The following is a 23,158-nucleotide window of genomic DNA, read 5'->3' as shown; positions in this document are numbered from 1 at the left end:
TAGTTGCAAGCATAAGATACCATGGTGATATAGCGACGCTAAAACAGATCCACTTACCACAGCATAACCTGGCTTTGAGCGCAACATACCTCGCTAACCCACTAATCGAGATTTGTAGTATACCCCACAGAGGAGGCAAGACCGAGGAGGGAGGTGGAAGGCCCGATACGGGAGGAAACACAAGGGGGCAGGCAGCTAGCGGATCGTTAGGAAAGATTAGATTAATGTGATAATTTATGTTTGTGCCTGAAATCGCTGATACAACCTTTAACTAAAGTAAAAGCAAATTTCAGAATCTGATTCGGCATTTAATTATCTTAACGTGATCATGTAGGACCGGAATATGGTTACCCTCTGGCAGTTGCCTCCAAATATTTGCAGTAGGCCTACATTGGGACAGTGGCTTTAAAGTTACGTGTTTAATAACACACAAACAAATATAGGCTACCTAAGTGGTCTCTGGCCCTCTAGTGGGAGATAACGGTAAAAATGAGCTTCCACGTTTTTATTATCTTCTATTCAAGGGTTACGTAACATGTTTTTCTTGTTGTCCTCCGCCACACGAGTAACAAATATTTTTTTATTAACACAATAAAACTTTATTGTTTTGTTCAGAATATTAACTTTTATAAGGACATGAAGAGCATACAGTTCATCACTCACTTCTTCACAATTTTCATCCAAACATGGTGTGACTGTCACAAATCTGCATCAGAGAACTGAATCTGGCCGGGGTAAGACTATCCATATATTTATCCAAATGTCAAATTTACCAACTGGAAAATCACAGATCTCACTAAATCTTCGTAGAATCTGAGGGTAGGACACTGGCCTAAAGTTAAGAGACCATTCCCATCTACCGAGATAGTTGGCCCCTTAGGACAGGTGGGGCTGGTATAGCAATATTTAACTAATTTACTAGAATGAAAATAGATGCATAAGCCTAGTTATAAGAAAATTATAGTTTATTGTCTCCTAATTAGACATTTCATGTTCTGCTATCCTAAATGCATTTTCATGTAAATGCATGTTTATGCTGACTGCTTCAACAAAGGCCATAGAGTTATTTCTGTGGTCTGTGTCACTGCACTATCTTTTCTATCTCACTCAGGATGATTTCTCGGTTCATCCTCACATTTTTCGCTGCTAGATCTGCCAGGTGATCGATCTTTGTTTTGTCTCGGTAGGGCCACTGGACGGTTGTGTATTCCTTTTTTTCCATTTCAAGTGTTTCTTCATCTGTAGATTGAGATAGAGAGAGTGTGAAGCCATGGTGAGTCAAGTTTAAGGGGTTTCTCATGGTTCACACACACACACATACACACACACACACACTATCGCACAAACACACACACACACAATCGCACCAAACACACACACACACCCACACACATGCACACTCACACACATACACTTAGCAGACTTTAGGGAAGCTTTAAACTTAGCAGCTTTAAGGAAGGGGTATTGGTAAAGCCAATGAAGAAAAACTATTTGGGATCAATTAGGAAATGGGTAACTTTTTGAGGAAATATGGCAGTGTTAAACAGATGCAAACGTGGTGACAAAAATCTCCACATTATTAGTGGAGAAAAATTTGGAACTAGCTCACTTGCAGGTCAACTTAGATTAGTTATACTCACAATTCTAACCATTTCTTTAACTTAGTAAAACACCATTTCAACAATATCATTTATAGACTAAATATAGATGGGGTTCTTACAGAAGACAGAGAAATACTCAGCTGTAACTTTTACTAAGACTAAGATAAATCTAGGTTCCCCCTGGCTTCAGCAGACACATTTCTGTACTCTACCAGTTAAAATTGTTGATGGGAATGGAATAGAATTATGTGACAGGCCTATCACGGTGGAGGAGATTAATAATCCAGTAAATGGCCTGAAAAAAACAGAACACTAGATGGTCTACTGGAGACCGACATTGACATGTGTCCTCAATCTTTGATGGCATATTACATGTACATTTATTTACTATAAATATATTACATATAACTCCAGACTGCAACATTTCACTAAGCTAACTGAGTGGCAGGCATCATTTTATTGTGGTGCTGTAATATAATAATTAAAGTAGTAATTCTTTTGTTGTCAGAAACAACCTCATGGTGGCTTTGTATCAGTGCATTTGGATATGGATTATTCTCTTGATTTTAATGCTAGCTGCGAATTTAGCTGTGAAGTAGGCTTTTGTACAGAACACAATAACTCACTTTCACAGTTGTCCATGTTAAAGAGGGGAATGTGAATAACTGTTGGTTTGCCTCCTTCTTCAAAAACATAACAGGACTTTGGGCATTTAGAGTCCAAATGTGGATCCACTTTGGGGAAAGGAAGGTGGTTAATGACTGCATACTGACTGGCCACCTTCAGTGTCTGAGTATGGGACAAAACAACACAAATTAGTAGTTTGTTGTAATAGTACAATCGTAAGTTGTAACAGCGCTTAATAATTTTCTCAAATTGTTTCGATGAAATGATATGACTGGGTGAGTGCTTTCACCTCAAAGGGGTCTCCATCACTGAAATCAAAGGATATGATGAGATCTATGCATCTGGCTGCTCTCAGGGCTGATGGATATGGTGAGTTTAGGTAGAGTCCAGCATCTATCAGATGCATCTGTTTCTTTTGAATCATGTCCTTAGGTATGGCATCATCTGTAGCAACATTCACCACAGAAGATGGAACATTCATATCATGAAGACAAAGGTCTTTTTTCTGCACTTGTCATGCTTCTAAGTAAAGCAATATCACCTCGAAATTTGTAGAGGAAATTAGCCACAGTTCCAAACCTCCAGCCAATGAACAATGGCATTACATGTCTCATGACCCACCACACTGAAAAAAATATATTTGTGTCAGTATCTGAAAACAGTACCCTTCAATTTCAATTTCATCATCATAAAGTTACATATCGTAAACATGCAAATTACCAACCTTTTCGTTTGAAAATTCTAAAACAACGATGTTTTTTAATACTTCAAAATAACATTTGATAAATGAACCTTACATTTTTCAGTAGCCATAGGTGTGTAGATTTGAACAAAATCTAGTTTGGATCTTACTGCCTGGGCTGGTGGGTGCTTATTCCCAACCTTTCTCACGGCAATGGTCGCAATTCAAAATTCCACTGGAGCTCCAAGCGGATTTGTACACTGCCTTGTACAGCCTTACAACACTGTTTACAACTCTTCGAGTCACGGTAAAATGTAATTTTTGGTACATAGCTAATTTAGATACGCTTACTGTATGGTGTGGGTGCTTGCGTTTCTTTAGGAATCCGTCGTCTTGGTTTGTATAGAAATGAATATTAAGTGACACATTTGTAAGAGGTTGGACATACAGGACGGTTGGTAATATGTGACGTTCCGATATAGGGCCCGAGTTTGACAACTACAGGAAGCTCTGAAATGGGCGAGACCTCTCCAGTGAAGTGAAATTGAATAAACCAATCACATGCAACCAGTGTAAATTCTGGTCTATCTATCTTTTATTAGTTAACTTCGGCCTGACAGCCCACTATGTGTGTCTGACTTTGCTCTGGCCACATGACCGGCAAAATACGCTGTCACACTCGCACCCTGTTGGCAAGGTGCCATGGGCAAACATGCATTCTTTGTACACCTTACACTAAAAACAAACCATTCCACTTGACACTAAAGCCTTCATACACTTTTTTCAAAGACTTCTAAAGGATTACAGTCTGACACCATCTACATGTGAAGATGTATGTGCTCTTATTTGCATGACATGCAAAGCGCCATGCAATAAGTTAATAGTGTCCCACAAAAACGAATGATATTGCTTATTTAATATCACGCTACACACAAATACGAGTGAGTCAGACGATGAAGTTCTCAGGCCTATACAAAAACACAATTTTCATGAAAATCATAGATGACAAGCTCCCTTTTTCATGTTCCAATAGTACTATATTAAAAGCAACTTTGAATTTTGCTGGCCTTTCGAATGTCTTACTTTCACTTTCACATCATCCATTTAAACTTTCCTACTGGCCAGATTTGACAATCTTCCATAGTCTACGCACACAAGTAGTTTGAGTAGAACTACTGGTCTTCTTTATCTCCCTGCTTGTTGACATCTTATGATGTATTGTATTATTTCATGATCGCTAAACATTTGATTCCTTTTAATGTTGTTCATTCAACTGCGCTTGTGATTGAAGTATGCCTTGCAGTTGTGAACATTCGCAAATTGCTGTAGGGGGGCGGAGAAAGGCGCTGATTACCCGATGCATTGCACATTTGATAAATACCACGTAAACTGCAGAATCCCAGCGTGCGCCATGGCGCTGATAACGTTACATTCACAAATGTACGTGCATTTGGCAGGGGCGGAGCTACGTGGTGGCCAAGGGTGGCCACTGCTACCACTGGTCAAAGCCCGGCCACTCTGCTTGCCATTTTCGATAGGAAACTGACTGTTTTGGCGCTTGTATACATTTAATCTAAATTAATCACATATATAATTTTTGCTGTAAAAGTATTTTAAATATATAAATTCAAATGAATCATTGAATAATCAGCATTAGTGACATTAAAGTTCAAAAACTCTTTTATTATTATTTTAATAATGGCCATAATAATATATGATGACCTAATATGCTGAGGAAATAAATTCAAAAGTGCTTCGGGAACAAGTTTTCTTTCACATACAAGGTATTTCAGGCCACAGATATAACCTAGCGGACACAATGAAAACTAGATGTACCGCATAGCGGTACAAAATATGACCGCCGCTCAGTCCTGTACATCCGTTCCGCGAAAATAAATCACACTTCAATTTGTCGCCATATTTTACTCCATCCCCCACTCTTGAAACTTTTGTGTATGCTTGTTTGGCATGCCTGAGTGTGTGTGTGCGGCTGCACAGAAAGTAGCCTACTGGTGCTGAAAAGGTGAATAGATTGTAGAATAGCCAAAGAAGATGTAGCATTGTTATAAAACCTTTAAAATCTCTAAACAATCACAAGTAGGGCAGTTCATCACAGTTCATCCATTGCAACTGGATTGATGAAAGGTCACTTACACCTGTAGGCTACATTGTATTTGGGAAAAGCAAAAGGTATCAGCATAATGTTATTATTATTTATTTATTTATTTATTTTTTATGTATTTATAAACAAAAACATCTCTGTCAGTTCCATGCCGTTTTCAACAGCTATCAAAAACAAAGGTCATTTTTGGATTGATGGATTTTTTGTGAATGTTTCTTCTTCTACATAAGATTTTAGTCATCTTTAGTTCATGTATTACTTTATTGTCAATGCACAAATTAAGTAACAGTAGTCTGAAACGTTATTGTTAATGCACAAATTAAGTAACAGTAGTCTGAAACGAAATGCTGTTTTACATCTAACCAGTGGTGCAAATAACTGACATGTCCAAATGGGCCTTGATGAAATGCGTCGCTAGACTGTTCATACACATTTTACCGGGCCAAAGTTGAAGAGCTTTTGTCCGTTATTGTTCGTGCAAATATAGGCTGATTCATGTTCCCTTTGTGTAACTGAGGTCCATGGCTAGTCTGGCTTTCATCAGACCAAGCTCAATCTTTTAAGAAATCAAAAAATAAATAGCGGGCAGATCATAGATCATATCAAGATAGTCCATAGGCACCCGATATTGTTTAATTTTCCGATTGAGATATACACGCTCTGGCTATTCTAAATGCAAAAATGCATCAGGGAGTTATGACAAAACTGTAACTAACAAACTAGATCCTAATAGAAAGCTGTTAGCTTCCCTAAGCTACAGGTAGGATTATAAGGTAGGCCTATTTACAACATAAATTGTCAATAGGCTATGCTGGCGACACAAATAAAATCTCCTTTGGAAACCAATGGCTTACACCTTACAGTATCAAGCGGACTTAAACTGCCATATCGTGGCGAAAAGTTGTAATAACTTTACAGTTATTTTTTGCAGCTCCATGAAAGTGCGAATGAAGTAGCCACTTCTAAATGGGACCCACTACACAGTAGCTTAAGGTGTGTTGCTAAAGCAGCCATAATGAAATGAAGGTGTCATTGTTTGGATACTTCACACACGTGCTTTTTAATTTCACAGACTACAACTACCAAGCTGGAATCAAAGCACATCGATTCCCCTCTCACACCCTGCACACACTTAAAACAAAATAAACAGGCGTCTCAGTCTCACGCATGTATAGGCAAAACTGTATCAGACCGGTGTAACGTTGGTAAATCTTCCATTGCACAGAATGATTTTGTAGCACGTGCAATAAATGACAGTCGAAAGATACAAACAGTGCTGCTATCAATTTGCTTGGTATAACCGCATTTATAGTTTTCTACAAATGCAATCAATGAAATTGGCCTCCATCACTCAACCAACGGTAACATTACCTAGGTCCTTATTGATATTACAAGATTAACGTACCTGCAGTAAAAACCAAGCATGTCCGATAAACATCCTCAGATTTATTTCGGCTTCAAGAAGAAATGGGAATTACACTTCATGTGAACATTGTCCTATACTTATTAGATGTTCGCTGCAGTAAATTACAGTCCTTGTAGGAAGCGTCCATTGTTTTTCCAACCCACTTTTAACTTCCAACAAAATTACATCTCACTGCAACGATGCGCCATCTAGTGGACAAACGACTACTTATCGCCAATACTGAAAATGCAGCCATGATGATGATGATGAATATTTATTTTGGCTTTCTTTTAATCCTACTGAATTTGTAATTATGTATCGGCCGTTCTAATACCGATAGTATGTGGGTGCCTGTGTGTGTGCATGTGTATATGTGTGCACCGACATCTACAGGCCAATGAGTGTACAGTCACTAAATGTACACATAACATAATTTTTTTAGACCCCCCCATGGATGAAATTCTACGAAACTTGGCATACCCCCAGAGAATGCCAGGTCAATCATACACATAAAATTTGGTGCAGTTCTGAACATCTTAACTGAAGATAGGGGGTGATTGAAGCAGAATAATATTGCATTTTCATTTTTTACCGGGGGGGGGGGGGGGGGGGGGCCTTTAGACCAACATACCATAAAAGATTCTTCATCCTCAGTGCCACGGTTCAGGTAATTATTTAGGAAAAACTGTTTTTTTTTTGCGGTTCGGGGGGCCCAGCACGTGGGGGGGGGGGGGGGGGGTTGTGGTGGCCCCCGGGGACGAAACGGAATTTTTCCGTAAAAGTCTAGTGTGCGTGTGTATCTGTTTATGCACATGTGTGCACATGGAATGGGTTAACATGACCCCTGGAGGCAAACATACGGAAAAAATTGGTCATCCTATGCCCTACGGTTCTCAAGATATTCACAGAAATCTGCCCTACCCTCCTTTCGGGGGGGTCCAGTACAGCGGGGGGGCTACAGATCAAAACAAAAACCGATGGTTTCATGCTATCCATGTGGGGTTACATGCCCACCAAGTTTCATGTACCCCAGTCTTTCAGTGTCCCGGGAATCCTTGTTGGAGTACGGTCACTAAATGTACACATAAATTATTTTATTGTAAGGCCCCCCATGAACGAAAGCTCACAACAGATAGTTGTGAGATATTGTGTTGAAAACACCTAATTTTTTGCTTTTTAATTTTTAACTAGGTGGCGCTAGCACATGAAATAAGTGGTAATGGGATGGGTTGACATGCCCCCTTACGACCAACATACAAAAAAAAGGTGGACCTCCTAGGCCCTACGGTTCTCGAGATATTCACAGAAAACTGTCTCCGGCCACCTACAGGCCAGTTGGTGTATAGTAACATAAATTAATTTATTGTGTGGCCCCCCATGAACGGAATTCGACGGGACACTGAAAGACCGGGGTACACAAAACTGGGTGGGCATGTACCCCCACATGGATAGCATGGAACCGTCATTTTTCGTTTTGATCTGTAGCCCCCCCGCTGGACTGGACCCCCCGAAAGGAGGGTAGGGCAGACACAGTTCTCTGTGAATATCTTGAGAACTGTAGGGCCTAGGATGACCATTTTTTTCCGTATGATTGCCTCCAGGGGTCATGTTAACCCATTTCATCTGTACACATGTGCACAAACAGATACACACACACACACACACACATACATTCACAGTAATCATACGTATAACACATACTCACACAGTAGACATATGTACGCTTGCATGCACAGGCACATACGCAAGCACACACACAAGCACGCACACACACACACACACACATAACATAAACATAACACAAACAATCAAGAATTTCTCAGAATTATGAACAGGCAAGATGGAGGTGGGGATGTATAAAATGAATTTTACATGTGAAATCTATGAACTAATCATGTTTTGGTACTTGTTGTCTAGCAGATACCAGTGAGAATTGAGTGTGGATAATGCAATTTAGTGAGACAGTTAGAATCATATAGGCCTTTCAGCGTGATTTATTTTTGTGGAAAAAATGTGCTGGACTGGGCGGCGGTCATATTTTGTACCGCTCTGTGGTACATCTAGTTTAACTAAAGGATGCCCTATAATGCTTCAAATAGACTAAGCTGTCAAAACGGGCCGTCTTATTCTTCTTTAAACACAGGCTAATATACAAATGAATATGCAAAGAAAGTGGGGCAGGCATAATTTTCTCTTCAATACTACTAATACTCATGGTTAGCTCAGGTTAAAAAATTGGGCGAGTTCAGATTGTCTGTGAATGGACTTGTGCATTAGTGTTGGCTTTACACAATCTATTGGCGTTATTAAAATCAGCTATCCTAATCTTTGAAACATGTAAGTAGTTTTCATATAGTAGTTTTGGTTCATAAGTGGCACCCCAATAAAAAGTCTGGACCCAGATGGCCACCCCTATAAAATAATCCTGGCTCCGCTCCGACATATGGCCCAGTAAGCTAGGCTACCTCAAAAAGCAGCAGATTGCTTCATAGAATTTCTTTAATGCTGAAATCTGTAGGCATACTGTGTTGCATTAGCTGCTAACAGAACATTTAAATGAAAGCTCTTACCATCACCAGCTGTGCCTTCAAATTGAGAGTGGTCGTGGCCCCATTTGTCTATTGAAGCTATCAGTTCATCAGAGATGGCTTCCACAAGTTCCTTCCTCTCTTGGTCAATCATGTTTCTCCAGGTCTCTTGCTCTAGACCCTTAAGTGACAGGCTGAATTCTCCATAACTCACTAGATAGCAGAAAAAATAAAATTAATAAAAATAACACATCTCATTATATAACTACAAAACCTGAATAAATAAGAATACAAAACCTGATAATTTTGTCATTTTAGTTTACAGATTTTTAGTGTGCTTCACTTGCATTTAGTAAACAAGAAGGAATCATTTGTTTTAAGAACTACCATTCTCTATTGTGTGTGAACAAGACTCAAACTTATTTCTACTCTTCAATTGTTTAAGTTGTGTAAATAGTTGGTGGGTAGATGTGTGTAACTACCTCCAAGGAGACATTTAAGTCTTTCCAACTCAGAGAGGCTGTGCTCTGTGTCAGCATACTTCTTCATCAAGTCAGCCAATATGAATACAATGTCAGTCTTTCCTTTAAGTAAGAAAAAAACCCTCAGAAACATAGATGCATTATTCAGATTTCTGCTAACCAACGGATTATACTGGTATGTATTCTCATGTATTGTTCAGCAGACATGAAATAAGTAAAATCCTATAGTCTACAACACATACAAGACATTTTTACCTGAATATGCACCACTTTCTAGGTCTGTAAAGTAAAAATGCAATAGATAATTAATATAATTCCATGACTATTTGGTAACACACACACACACACACACAATTTTCCTTGTTTTATTATCTCTCACCAAATGTCCTGTCTGGTTTGCTCTTGAATGGATTGTATGTTTTAGTATAAACCTCAACATCTCATTCTGAAGTCTAAACTCAGTATACTTGCATAATTTGTGGATATTATTTTAGAAAGAAAGTGTGTTCCTTTTGTTTGACAAGAAACGTACACAGCTTCTATGTAAGTTTCTTATCAAACAAAAGAAAGGGTTCATGATTAACATCTTAAATTGAATTTCCTTGTCAAGAAAAGAAAGGATCATCATTAACCAAAAGGCAAACACTGTACATTTCCTCCCAAGTAAATCATATACAGTATCATTGCACAAAGAATGCTGGAATTCATATAATGTGCTAAAGATTAAAGGGATATTCCACCATTTGGGGAAATACACTCATTTTCCACCTCCCCTTGAGTTAAACAATCTTTCCCCAGTTCATCCAGCCGTTCTCTGAGTCTGGCAGTAACACTTTTAGCTCCAGCTCATTGAATCAGATTAGACCGTTAGCTTATAGCAGAGATGCTAACGGTCTAATCTGATTCAATGAGCGGGAGCTAAAAGTGTTACTGTCAGACTCAGAAAACGGCTGGAGGGGAGGTGGAAAATGAGTATATTTCCCCAAATGGTGGAATATCCCAAGTCTTGAGTATGAGAATATTCACAGAAGGGATCCAATGAGCAGATTCATAAGATAATTCATTAAATTCATGCAGATACTAAGACTTACTAAGACCTAATTCGTAAAAGGTAAAAGATATTACCCTGAGATGGGAGGAAGCAGATACAAACAGTGTGGCAATGTGGTGAACAAAGCCAAGTCTGGTAACGTACCAAGTATAATTGAGTGAATCCAGTCCCAGAGAGTGTCCTTCATATATTTTATGATTATGTCAAAATCTCCCATAGCACATCCACAAATTCCTGCAAAGATCAAGGTTAGTTCAGGAATGCCTTTAGATATTTATAGTTAGCGGATCACCATGCTTGGTGCTCTTAAGGCATGCCGCCGATGATAAGAGTAAAGTTCGGCAGAAAGAGTTCTTCCTCTTTCTGGAGTGTGTGGTACAACCTGTAGTGCTGGATTAGAACATCAGAAACTTGTATTGTTTATTATCCTGCATTGGGGTGTTATAGTAAAAGATAACCTTGCAGTTGAACCATATCCATTGGTTTCCTCCGCTGGTCAGATTTCACTTTCCCTCCCACAAAGTCCTGCTTCAGCAGTGATGTCTTCACATAAGCTTCAGGCTCTAGGAAGCCAACCTCATGAGGACTGAACTCAAACACAAAATCTGTTCGAGGAGTTTTGAAGTTTATTAATCTGTCAAGGCAGGAGCAGCAACCTAGAAGGTGAATAACCAGGTGTGATTTGTTTTATACTGTTGATTTGCAATTTACAGATTGTATGATTTTGAGCGCTGACAAAATGCACCCATAATCTCATTGTTCTTATAGATGAAATGACTTACGGTCATTTTCATATTTGTGCTGTATAGTATTTATAGTATATATTTACAGTATACCTGGTGGCTGTTCCTTGTGAAAGCAATGTTTTTCAATGGCACTGTAGAGTGGGTATGGAATGGCCCCATTTTCAACTTTGTCATCCATCAAAAACCTGGTCTCCAGCTAACAGAGGAAAATAACCCGAGTTATCCTTAAAGGGGTCGGCGAACGTTTGGAAAGCGCACCCCCTATGGGAGGCTCTTAGGCTAATCGTGGATCACTTGGAGTTGGCATTCCATTGTCCCCCGTTCATTTAGGCGTCACTTTGACATCAAATAGCAAGGTACCAGTTGATTTGACATGGAATGACCCAACTGTTCCCCAAAACACTCATCGCATTGAAATTAATATTACAGAAAAAGTAAAGCACACCTGCTTACTTTTTCAGTAATTTTAATTTCTGTAATTTCATATTCCTATTTATTAAAATATAACAAAACAAAAAAAAAGCCTTTATGCTCAGATGCTCTCAGTGTCTTGACTGAATGTAGGCTCATTTTAAAATGTTGCAGTATGTTTATACTCACAGATACACCTTTTATTCTGCAAGTTAGCACCCCCCACACATCAGAGAGGGAAAAATATCCTTCCTCGTGTCTCTGCTTCATCCAGTAAACGCCATCATGGAATGTGACACCCTCCCCCTCAGACATGCTCAACAGTGCTTCATTTGCAGCCTCCTCTGCATTCTGTGTCCACTGTGGGTCTTTATACAATGAGGACATGCACCTGAAACCAACAAACAGGTATTCACATAGAGTAGATAGTGGACATAACACAGCAAAAAGGCAATTTCAGGTCAAAGACAGAACAGCACCTATTCAAATCATATCATTCAAATGTATTCTTCCACTTACAAACTTCATGTATTCTACCAAACATTGCCTGTCACTGTGCAGTGAGTCTTAAAGATGCTCTCAGGTGAAAATCACGGTTTTAACCTGATACTGCCTTCATACCGGCCGTAAACTCGGAGGACCCAACTTTAAAAATCCCGACCTCCGAAAAAAAAAGTGTGTTCATGAGATCAACTCGGAAAGCACATACAGGAAACGCATAAATATGTTATTAGAACTGCTTAGTATGGTTGAGGAAAATATACTCAGCCAGGGTCGTCTAGCAACTCTCCATTGGCTTGCAAGAGGAAAAAAATAAACTCTGGTCAGGCCAATCACATCGTGTATAGAGTTGGTGGGCGGGCTTAACATAATGACAGAGTTGCTACAGTTCCACGTGAATTCCCTGTTACTTGAAAACAAAGAAAATGGCTGCTGCTGCTGGCAAACAGCGGTCTTTCGAATCGGCTTTGACCGCGACTCTTAAAGACTTGGAGTTAAGCTTTTCTTTGAGAAAAGAACAAAGAACGCCATTGAAGTCGACCCTCTACAGCAAAAGTTTGATCTACCAACTAGCTCCGCTGGTGGGAAAATGCATGGGACTCATGGGTTGAAGCGCTATTCTATTGCGTGCAGAGGGAATTTGAAAGACAACCGTTTATCCCATCCCGATTGAGGCCTGCCAATGGTGTGTTCCCAGACCCAACAATTTGATGTGGGTCTGGCTCTTTTGGGATATAGTAATGACAGACAAACCGAGAGGGATATATGACAGCGGCAAGGTTTCTCTTTATCTCATACGAATCGCACGTTCTTCGTTCATAGTCAAACTTGATAGAGTTAATAATAATAGGCTACGGAACAAAATGCGTTCCGTATCAGTTCAATATGGAACACCTTCTTTTTCCTTTGAAATACGGATGATTCTGTATTTTACGGAACAGTTGGCAACCCTTGTTAAAAAGCTAATTGATGATTATAAAACCCTTGTGCAATTATGCTGAAAACTGTTGTACTGATTAGAAGCTATAAGTCTACGTTTACACGTGGCCAGCTATTTTCATAAACGGACATTTCACATAAAAAATAACATCGTACACACCTGTCAGTTTTCAGGCACCTACCACTACCACCTAATGTTATGCCTCTATATTTTATGAATTAAGAAGTGTATTGATCAGAGAAACATTTAGTTTCTTTTTCTTTCAGTCTGCGGTTCCATAACACCATTCAGTTGTGCCACAAATTAGGCCTAACAGGCAGAAACACCGGGGATAATCTAGCCTTAATTCAGCTAGATTGCTCAGTGGACCAGCAATCTACTCGTCGAGGAGGCTGAGGGCATTGCAGCTCTCAGTGAGACCAGGTTACACGGCGAGGATTCCATGACGAAAGTGGGTGCAGGCTACACCTTCTTCTGGAAAGGGGTTCCCGAAGGCATGCGTCGTATCCACGGTGTGGGTTTTGCTGTGAAAACCAAGCTGCTGCAGCAAATCCCGGAATCCCCTGTGGGCATCAGTGAGCGCCTGATGACATGGCGCATTCCTCTTACCAAGAAGCGCTTTGCCACACTCATCAGTGCTTATGCACCCACCCTGGATGCAGATAACAACACAAAAGAAGATTTCTACCATTGTCTTGATGAAGTCATCCAGAAAGTCCCAGCCGCCGACAAACTTCTTATGGGTGACTTTAATGCACGAGTGGGAAATGAGCATCTCATCTGGAAGAAGGTCATTGGTCAGCATAGAGTAGGAAAAATGAACAACAATGGGCACCGCCTACTATCCCTCTGTGCAGAGCATGAGTTGCTTATCACTAATACCACCTTCCAGATGAAAAAACATCACAAAACTACCTGGCAACATCCCAGATCTAAACACTGGCACCTTTTGGACTACATCATTGTTCGCCAAAAGAACAGACAGGATGTGATGATCACTAGAGCCATGCGGGGAGCAGAGTGCTGGACTGACTAGAAGACTAACATCGCCGCTCTCTCCAACCCAGACACCATTGATGACTTCCGTCGCCACCTTACATGCAACCTCTCTCATGTCCCAGAGAAAGCTGATGCCAAAGACTGGCCAGTTCTATCTGCCGCCATCCACTCTGCCGCCTCAACAGCCCTTGGCACCAAGGTCAGAAAACATCAGGACTGGTTTGACAACAACTCTTCTCATATCCATTTGACTCTGCAAGAAAAACAGCAGACCCACAAAGCCCTGCTCTCCAACCCACAATCCTCCATGCTAAAAGCCAACTACACCAAGGCTAGAGCCAAAGCACAGCTGTCACTAAGGGCCATGGAAGACACCTGGTGGCTGGAGAAAGCAAAATAAATTTAACATCTTGCTGACTGCAGTGACACGCATGGCTTCTATGATGCCATCAAAGCTCTCTATGGACCAAGGAAGCAAACCCTCACTCTTGTTAGATCTGCTGCTGGAGACAGCCTCCTGAAGGACCGCCAAGAGATCCTTGAGCGTTGGGCCGAACATTTTAAAGGTCTCCTCAGCAACCCTGCAGACCCCAACATCCTTGACAAGGCGCCTGTTATGCCACAGATGCGACACTTGGACAGCCCTCCTGGCTTCGGAGAAACATCCAAGGCGATCAGGAGCCTGAAAAATAACAAAATCCCAGGACCCGATGGTATCCCAGCGGAGGTGTTCAAACATGGGGGCTACCTCCTCACACGCCGCTTACACCTCTTGATCACCAAAATCTGGCAGTCTGAGAACATATCCCAGGATTGGAAGGATGCCAACATCATCGTTCTCTATAAGCAGAAAGGGGACAGAGCAGACTGTGGCAACAGCCGAGGAATTTCGCTCCTCTCCACAGCAGGCAAAGTCCTTGCAAAGATTATGCTCTCCCGACTGGTCGAGTACATCTCAGAACTTACTCTCCCTGAAACACAGTGTGGCTTCCGTAAGTGTAGGTCCACAACTGACATGATCAACACTAAAGGTTGCTGTGTGTCTTATTACCATTTTGTGAGTGAGTACTGTATCGTAGCTTACCTCTTTTGCCTTCCTTGTTGGGTGCATTAGGCAACCCCTAGTGGCGCCCATATACTTGGATAGAGCCCCTGGCTAAACCCCCCCCCCTTTGGTTGGTTCTCTCTGTACGGAGCTTAGCCCCGTCACAGCCCCTGGTTTAGGAAGGATCACTCTGCTACTGCTGTGTTAACTCATTGAGTGCCAAAATGCGTTGAGTGCCAAAAATGTAATATTACGTTTTTAGCTTTTTTTTTTAATTACGAAACTAGACACTCTAACACACCTTATATGTGATTTTGGGAACTCTGTGATGAATGGAAATGAAATATATGACGATCGAAAACTCATGAAAACGCACAATCTGGACATTTTATCTGGACATTTTATCATAACTCGGTTGCCGCTTTGGGTCGAATCAGTGACGCATGCAAGTCAGCTCAAAACCAGGCCATTTTCGTGGGTCTATCACTAGGTGGCAGTCTCGCCAGGTCTCGCTAAGTCACTTCCCGGAATCTTTACAGGCAACACTTCATATTTCATACATCTCCATTTCTAGAAAAAAACAGCGATTTTGATGAAAACTAGCCACTGTTTAGCTTGGGATTTCTCAGGAACAGGGGCGTGTAGAAATACACGGTTTGCACCCACTGGGAGCTTAAAGTCTCACCTTTCAAATGAGCCATTGTATGTGTTCATTAGCCTAGAAATCTAGACGCACCCTAGCGTCTAGTATCAAACCATAGGGATTTCTATTGGCTGACGCCGTTGACGTCATCCAATCACAGTGCTCTATTTTGTTAGAGAGTCTTAAGGCGGGCTTAACAGGATAACGACAGTCTTGCGACGGTGAACAACAAGGAAGGTGGCTATGGCGAACGAAGAGTGGTTGTTTGAATCGGCGTTAGCGTCAACTTTGGAGGAGTTGGACTTTTTTTTTTTTGAAAGTTGAGCAACACAATGCACTTAAGTCATTCCTTTCGAAGAAGGATATATTTGCCGTTTTGCCGACCGGATACGGATATGGTCATAGCGCTGGCCTATTGCATGTGTAATAGGTTGAAATGGAGTGCCTGTGCCTTTAAGCCAACCCACCACATCGGTGCCACACCGGATGCCGGATGTGTAGTAATTATCAAAGAGGCTGATGCTGGGAAGCGGCAGGACTAGGTTGGGATTGTTTGTCTCTAGTTTTGTGCCCTCGTTTGCTCCTTCTCATTCTGTGCTCCTGTGGTTAGCAGCTCGTGGATATCCGTGGTCTTCTGCAGATGGGACCCATTGTTGGGAGTGGTGCTGCAGGAGTTGGGAGTCGAGCAATTGATCGTTGCGACTCAGTTAGCGATTCGTGAGCTAAGGAGTGTGTGGGTTTTGTTGTCATCTGCTGGTTTCATGGTCAGATTGGCCACCCAGTTCAATACGCGTCCATTATCGCAGGGAAATCGCATTTCATCAGCTGTTGTGCAGGTTGTACGCTGGCTACACCCATTGGAGTGGATCTCTATTTCACCAGCTAATACTAGTGCTTCTGTTTTGTCTCTCTGATTTTGTTTTATTTATTTCGCATGCCGTCTGCCCGCGACGTGATGCCATTAGCAGTAGGCCTAATCTAGGCGAGCCTACTGTGCGTGCTGGCACAGGCTTCTTATGGTAACCCTCCGCTTGTGTGTGCATGCGGGCCTGTGTATGTGTTAACTGTATTGGTTTATTTCTGTCCTTGTCTGTTGTGGGAAAATGTCAGCGTGTCATTGGCGTTGTGTTTAGTTTGTTTATTTCTTTGTTATCTTGTCCATTATATGTCTCACCAGTGGCCAGTGTCGTCTATTGCATGGGCATGTGTCTGTATTTGTCACAAAGTCTGCTGTGAGTGGTTTAGGCGCTTTTGTGGCGCCCCTGTTGGGTTTTGGTTCTGTTGCAGTTGTGCATGCTGTGTTTACTCTAACTGTAAGCTTACTTACACCTTTGTTTCACTGCCCCTCAGACGGTGAGAGCGTCTGTTGGCTCCTCATGATTTAGACCTGTCTCTTGACCCATTGGTGTGATTGTGTCTGTGTTTCATTGTTTCCTTTTTGTTACAGAAGTTGGGGCTTTACTGCAGGGAGGCTTGTCACCTTGTGGTGGGTGTCCTATTTTTCATGTGTGTATTGTGTGCATTTCCAGTGTAGCATGCACCTGGGTGGTTGTGGTGTATCCAGAGTTCCACGTGTGGTCCTGTTGACCCCAGTCCAGATAGCCTGCCTCCCCTGGGTAAGCCCCACTCCATGTGTTTAAGTATTTGTTTTGTCCTGTCTATGGAAGTATCCCTAATGTGAATTGTTTTTGTCTTGTCCAAAATAAAATGACCGTATGGCGTATCCTCTAAATGCCATTCTCTTCAGGTTGATGTGTTCTTGAAATACAATAAAAACAAGTAATGATTGATTTATAGAATTCCGTCTCTGTCTCATAATTGCAACGAACCTGTGTGTCTGCAAATCTGATAGCTAGGAAGTGTGTGCCCAGGCTGCATTTAAGCACACCACCTCACCATTTAATTCCTAGGGAAGCATAACTCCTCTAGGTGGCGTAGTCGACAACTAAAATCTGGAACTCTACCCCCGCCTAGCTACACATGCCTAGGCAGTTTGAAAGACAATTCTCTGCCCTCCCCTTGGATTAAGCAAGGTGAATGGTTCGATTACAGACTATACATTTCAATGATATAGGATGGCCCGCCAGGCTATGTGTTCATAGCTATAACACAGAATATGCTGTGGCTCTACAAAAATCATCAACAATGGTCTAGATTGCTGGCACTCTAGGACAAAGCTTCCGAAAACAGCTTGGCATTCAATGAGTTAAGGTGCTAGTATACTTATTCACCTGACCCGAAGCTATTTATTGAACTGTGTTTTTAAAACTTGATTGTTAATAAACTATATATTTTTATACTACGTTGTTGTGTTGTTGTGTGTTTCGAGGGGAGAATAGCCGGTAACCTGTTACCGTTACATGTACACTGTGTGCTGTCTGTGTTTCACTAATTCACGGGTTGGAAGTAAATGCAGAGACCAAATTTCCCTCACAGGATCAAAAGAGTATATATACTTATATATACTTATACTTATACTTATAATAAATCGCGACTTGTTGTAGGCCTAACAGTAGCTTAGGCTATATCGTAGCAAATAGCCTATGGCGATGGTTTTCAAACGTCCACCCAATATTAGAGACCAGGGGCCTATTGCACAAAACTAGAATAAGGGATTAAGCCGGGATATCTTGGTTATCCTGGCTCAATTTATCCGTGAGCCAGTTGCACAAAAGCGGGATAGGGGGCAGCAGATTATGTTATGGTATAAATCACCATGGCGATTTATTCTGTGGAGCTAGCCTGCTCCAGACCAGGCTAAGTTCCAGGATCTATTTAATGTCATCCCTTATCTCAGTCAGCAGTCACCACAAACGGAAACCAATAGTTATTCCACTGCCCACTACACATTGTTATCACATATAACTAGACCCACTGTCATTATTTAAACATTTGTGATCATTAATTAACTTTTACATATCGCCATTCCCGACCTGTCATGCGACAATGTGACTTCACGGGAGTGCCTAACCATTTTGTGCGTGGTGGTCGCGGCACTAGTTGCAATATTCTCCTAAACAGAGGTGTTGCTGTTTATTGCTGTTGTGAAAAGGCTATCGCTACCTACTTCACACCGTAGAAGAAGCAATGAAGCTGCTCTAGTTATGTCTAGTTGCCATGGTGAATCAGTGAATCTGTGATCGGTGGCGGGGTCTATTTGAGGGAGCCGTGAGCGCGCACTTATCCAGGATAGGTTTCACCTGGCTTGATGAATCCGTGTCTGCTCATCCTGGCTTGCTCGTTGTGCAACCAATTAACCCTGTACGCTCTTGTTTTGGATTCATTGAGCGCAGCTCAGTAACTTATCCCAGATGTCTTAATTCTGCTTTTGTGCAACAGGCCCCAGGTAGTGAGGGCCCATATTCCTGTTAGTAAACACACAGGAGCCATCAACATCCCAGATGGTAACTACAAATGTGGGGGAGTGTGAGTGTGGATAGCCTATTGATGTAGCCTATCTCAGATGTATCTCAGAATAAAGGAATACTTCATATTACTCTAAACCACCGTCTGTAAATCAACTCTATACTGTCTACATTGCACTATATTTCTTGACCTGTCTCTGTATATTTCATCACCTTTCACCCAAACACACACACACACAAACACACACACACACACACACACACACACACACAGATGCCAGGAACACATTTGAACTGCATAAAGCATGCACTTGCCACAGAGACATTTTCAACTGCTGATGAATATTTAACTTATAAATGTAATCTTTACCACAATATGCAAAGCATAGTCATCCACACAGTGGCAAACATAGTAAGATGTCTTCATGTCATGTTTTTTTTTTTTTTTTACTGACCACGTGGATCCAGAGACTCTGGCCACATAGAGCATGCAGTCTAGGAGATCTTCTTTTCCCAACTGCCGCATAACACCAAGGAAGCCGGTGTGGGCCCTTTGGCCACCCCCAGAACCCAACAGTGCCACACGAGGAACTATATTCTGTGAGGGAACACATACCATACAATATTATATATATTTAGTGATATACATTTTAATGATTCTCTTGTAATAACATTATGATGATTGGTTTCAAAGTTATGCTCTAGACAGCAGAAACTTTTTTCGCCTGGCAAAGGAAAATGAGGACATTCTCAAGACTTTTGTCTGTTCATTAATTTATGAATACTGATGAATGCAAACGTGCAGGTTAGCTCACCTCAGGACAGTGAATGGCATGTCTGCATAGAGCATCCTGTACTTTACTTTGCCTTTCCTTAATGAAATGTGTCTCATGGGGGCAGAGGTCCTTTCTTAAATAAGAGTTGTGGAGATCAGAATTTTTATTTTATAAATGGTTTACAGTATCACATAAAGATTACCCATTCACACTACCATGAGCGAGGACGGGACATTTTAACTGGCAATGGATGGGGAACTCAGAGCCAATTCCTCTCCCCTTTTGATGTCAGCACTGACTGCAGATGAAAATAGAAACATGTCTGGCAGCTTCCAATACCACATCCACTCATCCCCTAGCTGAACACAACGTGCATATGATGAACTTCATATAGGTGAGTGCAGGTTTCTTTTTCAGAGGGATCTGGGATTTCAGTCAATAGTAGCATACTATCTCAAAGGAAATATAGCACACTTCTCAACTTATCTCCAGTACAGAGCCCTGAAGGTGTCCTTCTAAATTTTCTTGTACATTGAGAGAATGTGTGCTTTTTTAGATAGTGTGCTCCTTTTACTAAACTGTGCTCTCATTTTACAAAAATAAAAAAATGAGGGCACAATTTAGTAACTATTACTACTACTACTAATACTACTACTAATAATAATAATAATTAGTAAACATAGTTTTGTTGTTTTCTCTCTGTTGAATGCCTTGTACAGTATAATTGATAAAATATGTTTCCGCCGACTGTATTGTACCTGATCACCACATCCATGTCTGTAGACCATGTAAGGAGAAAAAAAAGGAGTCGGTATCATTAGTCATTGACTGCTATAAATGATTGCATCAAGGTATACTCTACTTTTCGATTGGATAAGTATGAATGCCTTTAATTATTTCCAGTGGTGGAATGTAACGAAGTACAAATACTTCGTTACTGTACTTAAGTAAATTTTCCACGTATTTGTACTTTACTTAAGTAAAATTTATAGTGCATACTTTTGACTTTTACTTCGTTACATTTTACAGCAATTATCTGTACTTTTACTCCGCTACATTTCTACAACACCATCGTTCCTTTTTACGATACATTTTATGATCAGTTTTTTTTCTCTCTCTGACAAACACGTTTGTTTTACCGGGGGGTTGCTACCAAAGATTCTGGAGCGCTACGTGCATTCTTAGAAACATAAGCTTCTAGTCTAGACCAGGCAGCGTGAGCTTGTAGCCATCTGCATTCGGTAGGCTATATTCACCAGACCCATGGCTACACTGTACATGCAACTGTGTTCTGTGCCTTTCTCTGTCTGTTATCTGCAGCGTTAGGGCCTCCTCTCCGATGAGATTGCTATCCGCGGATCAGCGAAGTTACAGGCTATGCCCATGCTTCTGTCACACGTCTGATCATTTGCGGCACAAATGAATGGTAGACTATTAATGAACCGGTGGCCGGAAAAAACGTAACATTTTCCAGATTAGGAAATATTTCTTAATTGTGTGTGATTAAATAAAGATGCATAGCCTACAATTGGGGGGTAGTAACGTGAGCGCTCATTCAATGTCTATGCGTCTGCGCAAGTGAAACTGAACTTAATCATAAAGACACCTTTCTCAGCAACTTTTCTGTTCAATCAGCATAATTGGCATTACGATCCACCCGACGTTTCCCTTGTCTACCCCGTTAAACTTCAGGCTCTCGTGTTTTGCTGAATGATATTACTCAGCAGATCACCCTAGTAGATAACCAGAATTACAGTCTCTAGAATTGTAGGTCAGAATGTAAACAGGGCCACAGATGGTAAGCACAATTGCATTAACTTAAAACTATCTAGTCGAGTATAACCTAAAACTAGCTTAATTAAAATGCCACAGCCCATACTGATTTTTCCTTTTAGAATATAGATATTAAGAGAATAAATCATTATGCAAATACTTTTACTTTTAATACTTAAAGTACATTTAAAAGCAGGTACTTTTTACTTTTACTTAAGTAGGGTTGTCATTGTGGTACTTTTACTTTTACTAAAGTAAATATTTCTCTGTGTATTTGTACTTTTACTTAAGTACTGAGGTTCAGTACTTCCTCCACCACTGATTATTTCAAAAGTCGGTGCATGTTGGTATGTAACCTTATGTAACCCATAAAGCACAGAGTCAGTGAAAGATCAAAAGAAATAGGTGTTTACTAATGTTTGACAAATATCAAGCAAACAATTCGAACACTGTACAACATATCAACATATCAAACTCCAAAACAAAAACAACATCCCCCAAAACTTAATTTGGTGTCAGATGGAACTAGAGCACCTCAACAGGGGACATTGTGGAAGATGCCACCCATTGATGTTGAGGCATTATACATAATTTAAGGTTATTTGTAAACATAAGCAAACATAAAAATGAAAGAAAACACAAATACACATTGGTATCCAAATTTGGCATTGAAATACTATGGACACTATTATCGATACCATCTCCTACTGTCTATCATTTTTAAATTAATGGCATTGTGTGAATCGTTTCTAGACTATTATATAGGCATAATATTGACGAAACCTAAACATTAATATGCAAGAGTGGCCTAGCCTATATTGACATGTTTACAAATATATTTACTTGAGACACTATACCAGGTTGTGGTTTTGGAGCATTTCTTAAAAATAATCATTGCTTTGCCTTACCAAATGATGCCTTCAAGTTCACAAACAAGGCACCTCAGTGCTGCTTTCCAAATTGTGCAAATTCAAGCTGCTTTAAATTCAAGTGCTGCTGCCCGGCTTGCACACCCTTCCTCACAATGCTGAATGACCACACATGAACCGCTTTTAGTAAAGTGAGCTCGCGAGAGACCCAAACACACACACACACACACACACACACACACACACACACACACACACACACACACACAGATGCCAGGAACACATTTGAACTGCATAAAGAATGCACTTGCCACAGAGACATTTTCAACTGCTGATGAATATTTAACTCATAAATTTAATCTTTAGCTCTTTAGCTTCCTATTTCCTTTTACAAAGGTTTTATCAGTTAAAGGTGATCAGTGTGGGAAAGCACCTTTCCTATGAATAGTTCCTGCATCATGGCCATGTACAGTAGCTTCTTAGTGTGTGTGCGTGTGTGTGTGTGTGTGTGAGTAAATGTTGAGTCTATGTGTGTGTGTGCTCGTTTGTTCACATGTCTTCAAAATCTTGAGTTTCACTGAAAAATCTAAAC

At 40.8% G+C, this 23,158-nt stretch overlaps 1 protein-coding gene across 1 annotated transcript; it reads right to left on the bottom strand.

Moving 5' to 3' along the window:
- Positions 1–646: 646 nt before the first annotated feature.
- On the bottom strand, positions 647–22,712 carry LOC121719156 (cytosolic phospholipase A2 delta-like). Its single transcript, XM_042104581.1, has 15 exons — positions 22,606–22,712; positions 20,683–20,701; positions 19,964–20,057; positions 19,604–19,746; positions 11,845–12,046; positions 11,335–11,440; positions 10,957–11,154; positions 10,643–10,732; positions 9,703–9,726; positions 9,448–9,549; positions 9,008–9,178; positions 2,770–2,853; positions 2,518–2,672; positions 2,228–2,390; positions 647–1,239 (listed from the first exon to the last, which is right to left on the bottom strand). Exons 2-15 carry the CDS (start codon positions 20,697–20,699, stop codon positions 1,082–1,084), a joined length of 1,707 nt encoding a protein of 568 aa, XP_041960515.1. The 5' UTR covers positions 20,700–20,701; positions 22,606–22,712; the 3' UTR covers positions 647–1,081.
- Positions 22,713–23,158: the final 446 nt, after the last annotated feature.

This window comes from Alosa sapidissima, chromosome 9 (assembly GCF_018492685.1).
Source record: "Alosa sapidissima isolate fAloSap1 chromosome 9, fAloSap1.pri, whole genome shotgun sequence".
Taxonomy (NCBI): Eukaryota; Metazoa; Chordata; class Actinopteri; order Clupeiformes; family Clupeidae; genus Alosa; species Alosa sapidissima.
This window is presented reverse-complemented; position numbering and strand designations above follow the sequence as displayed.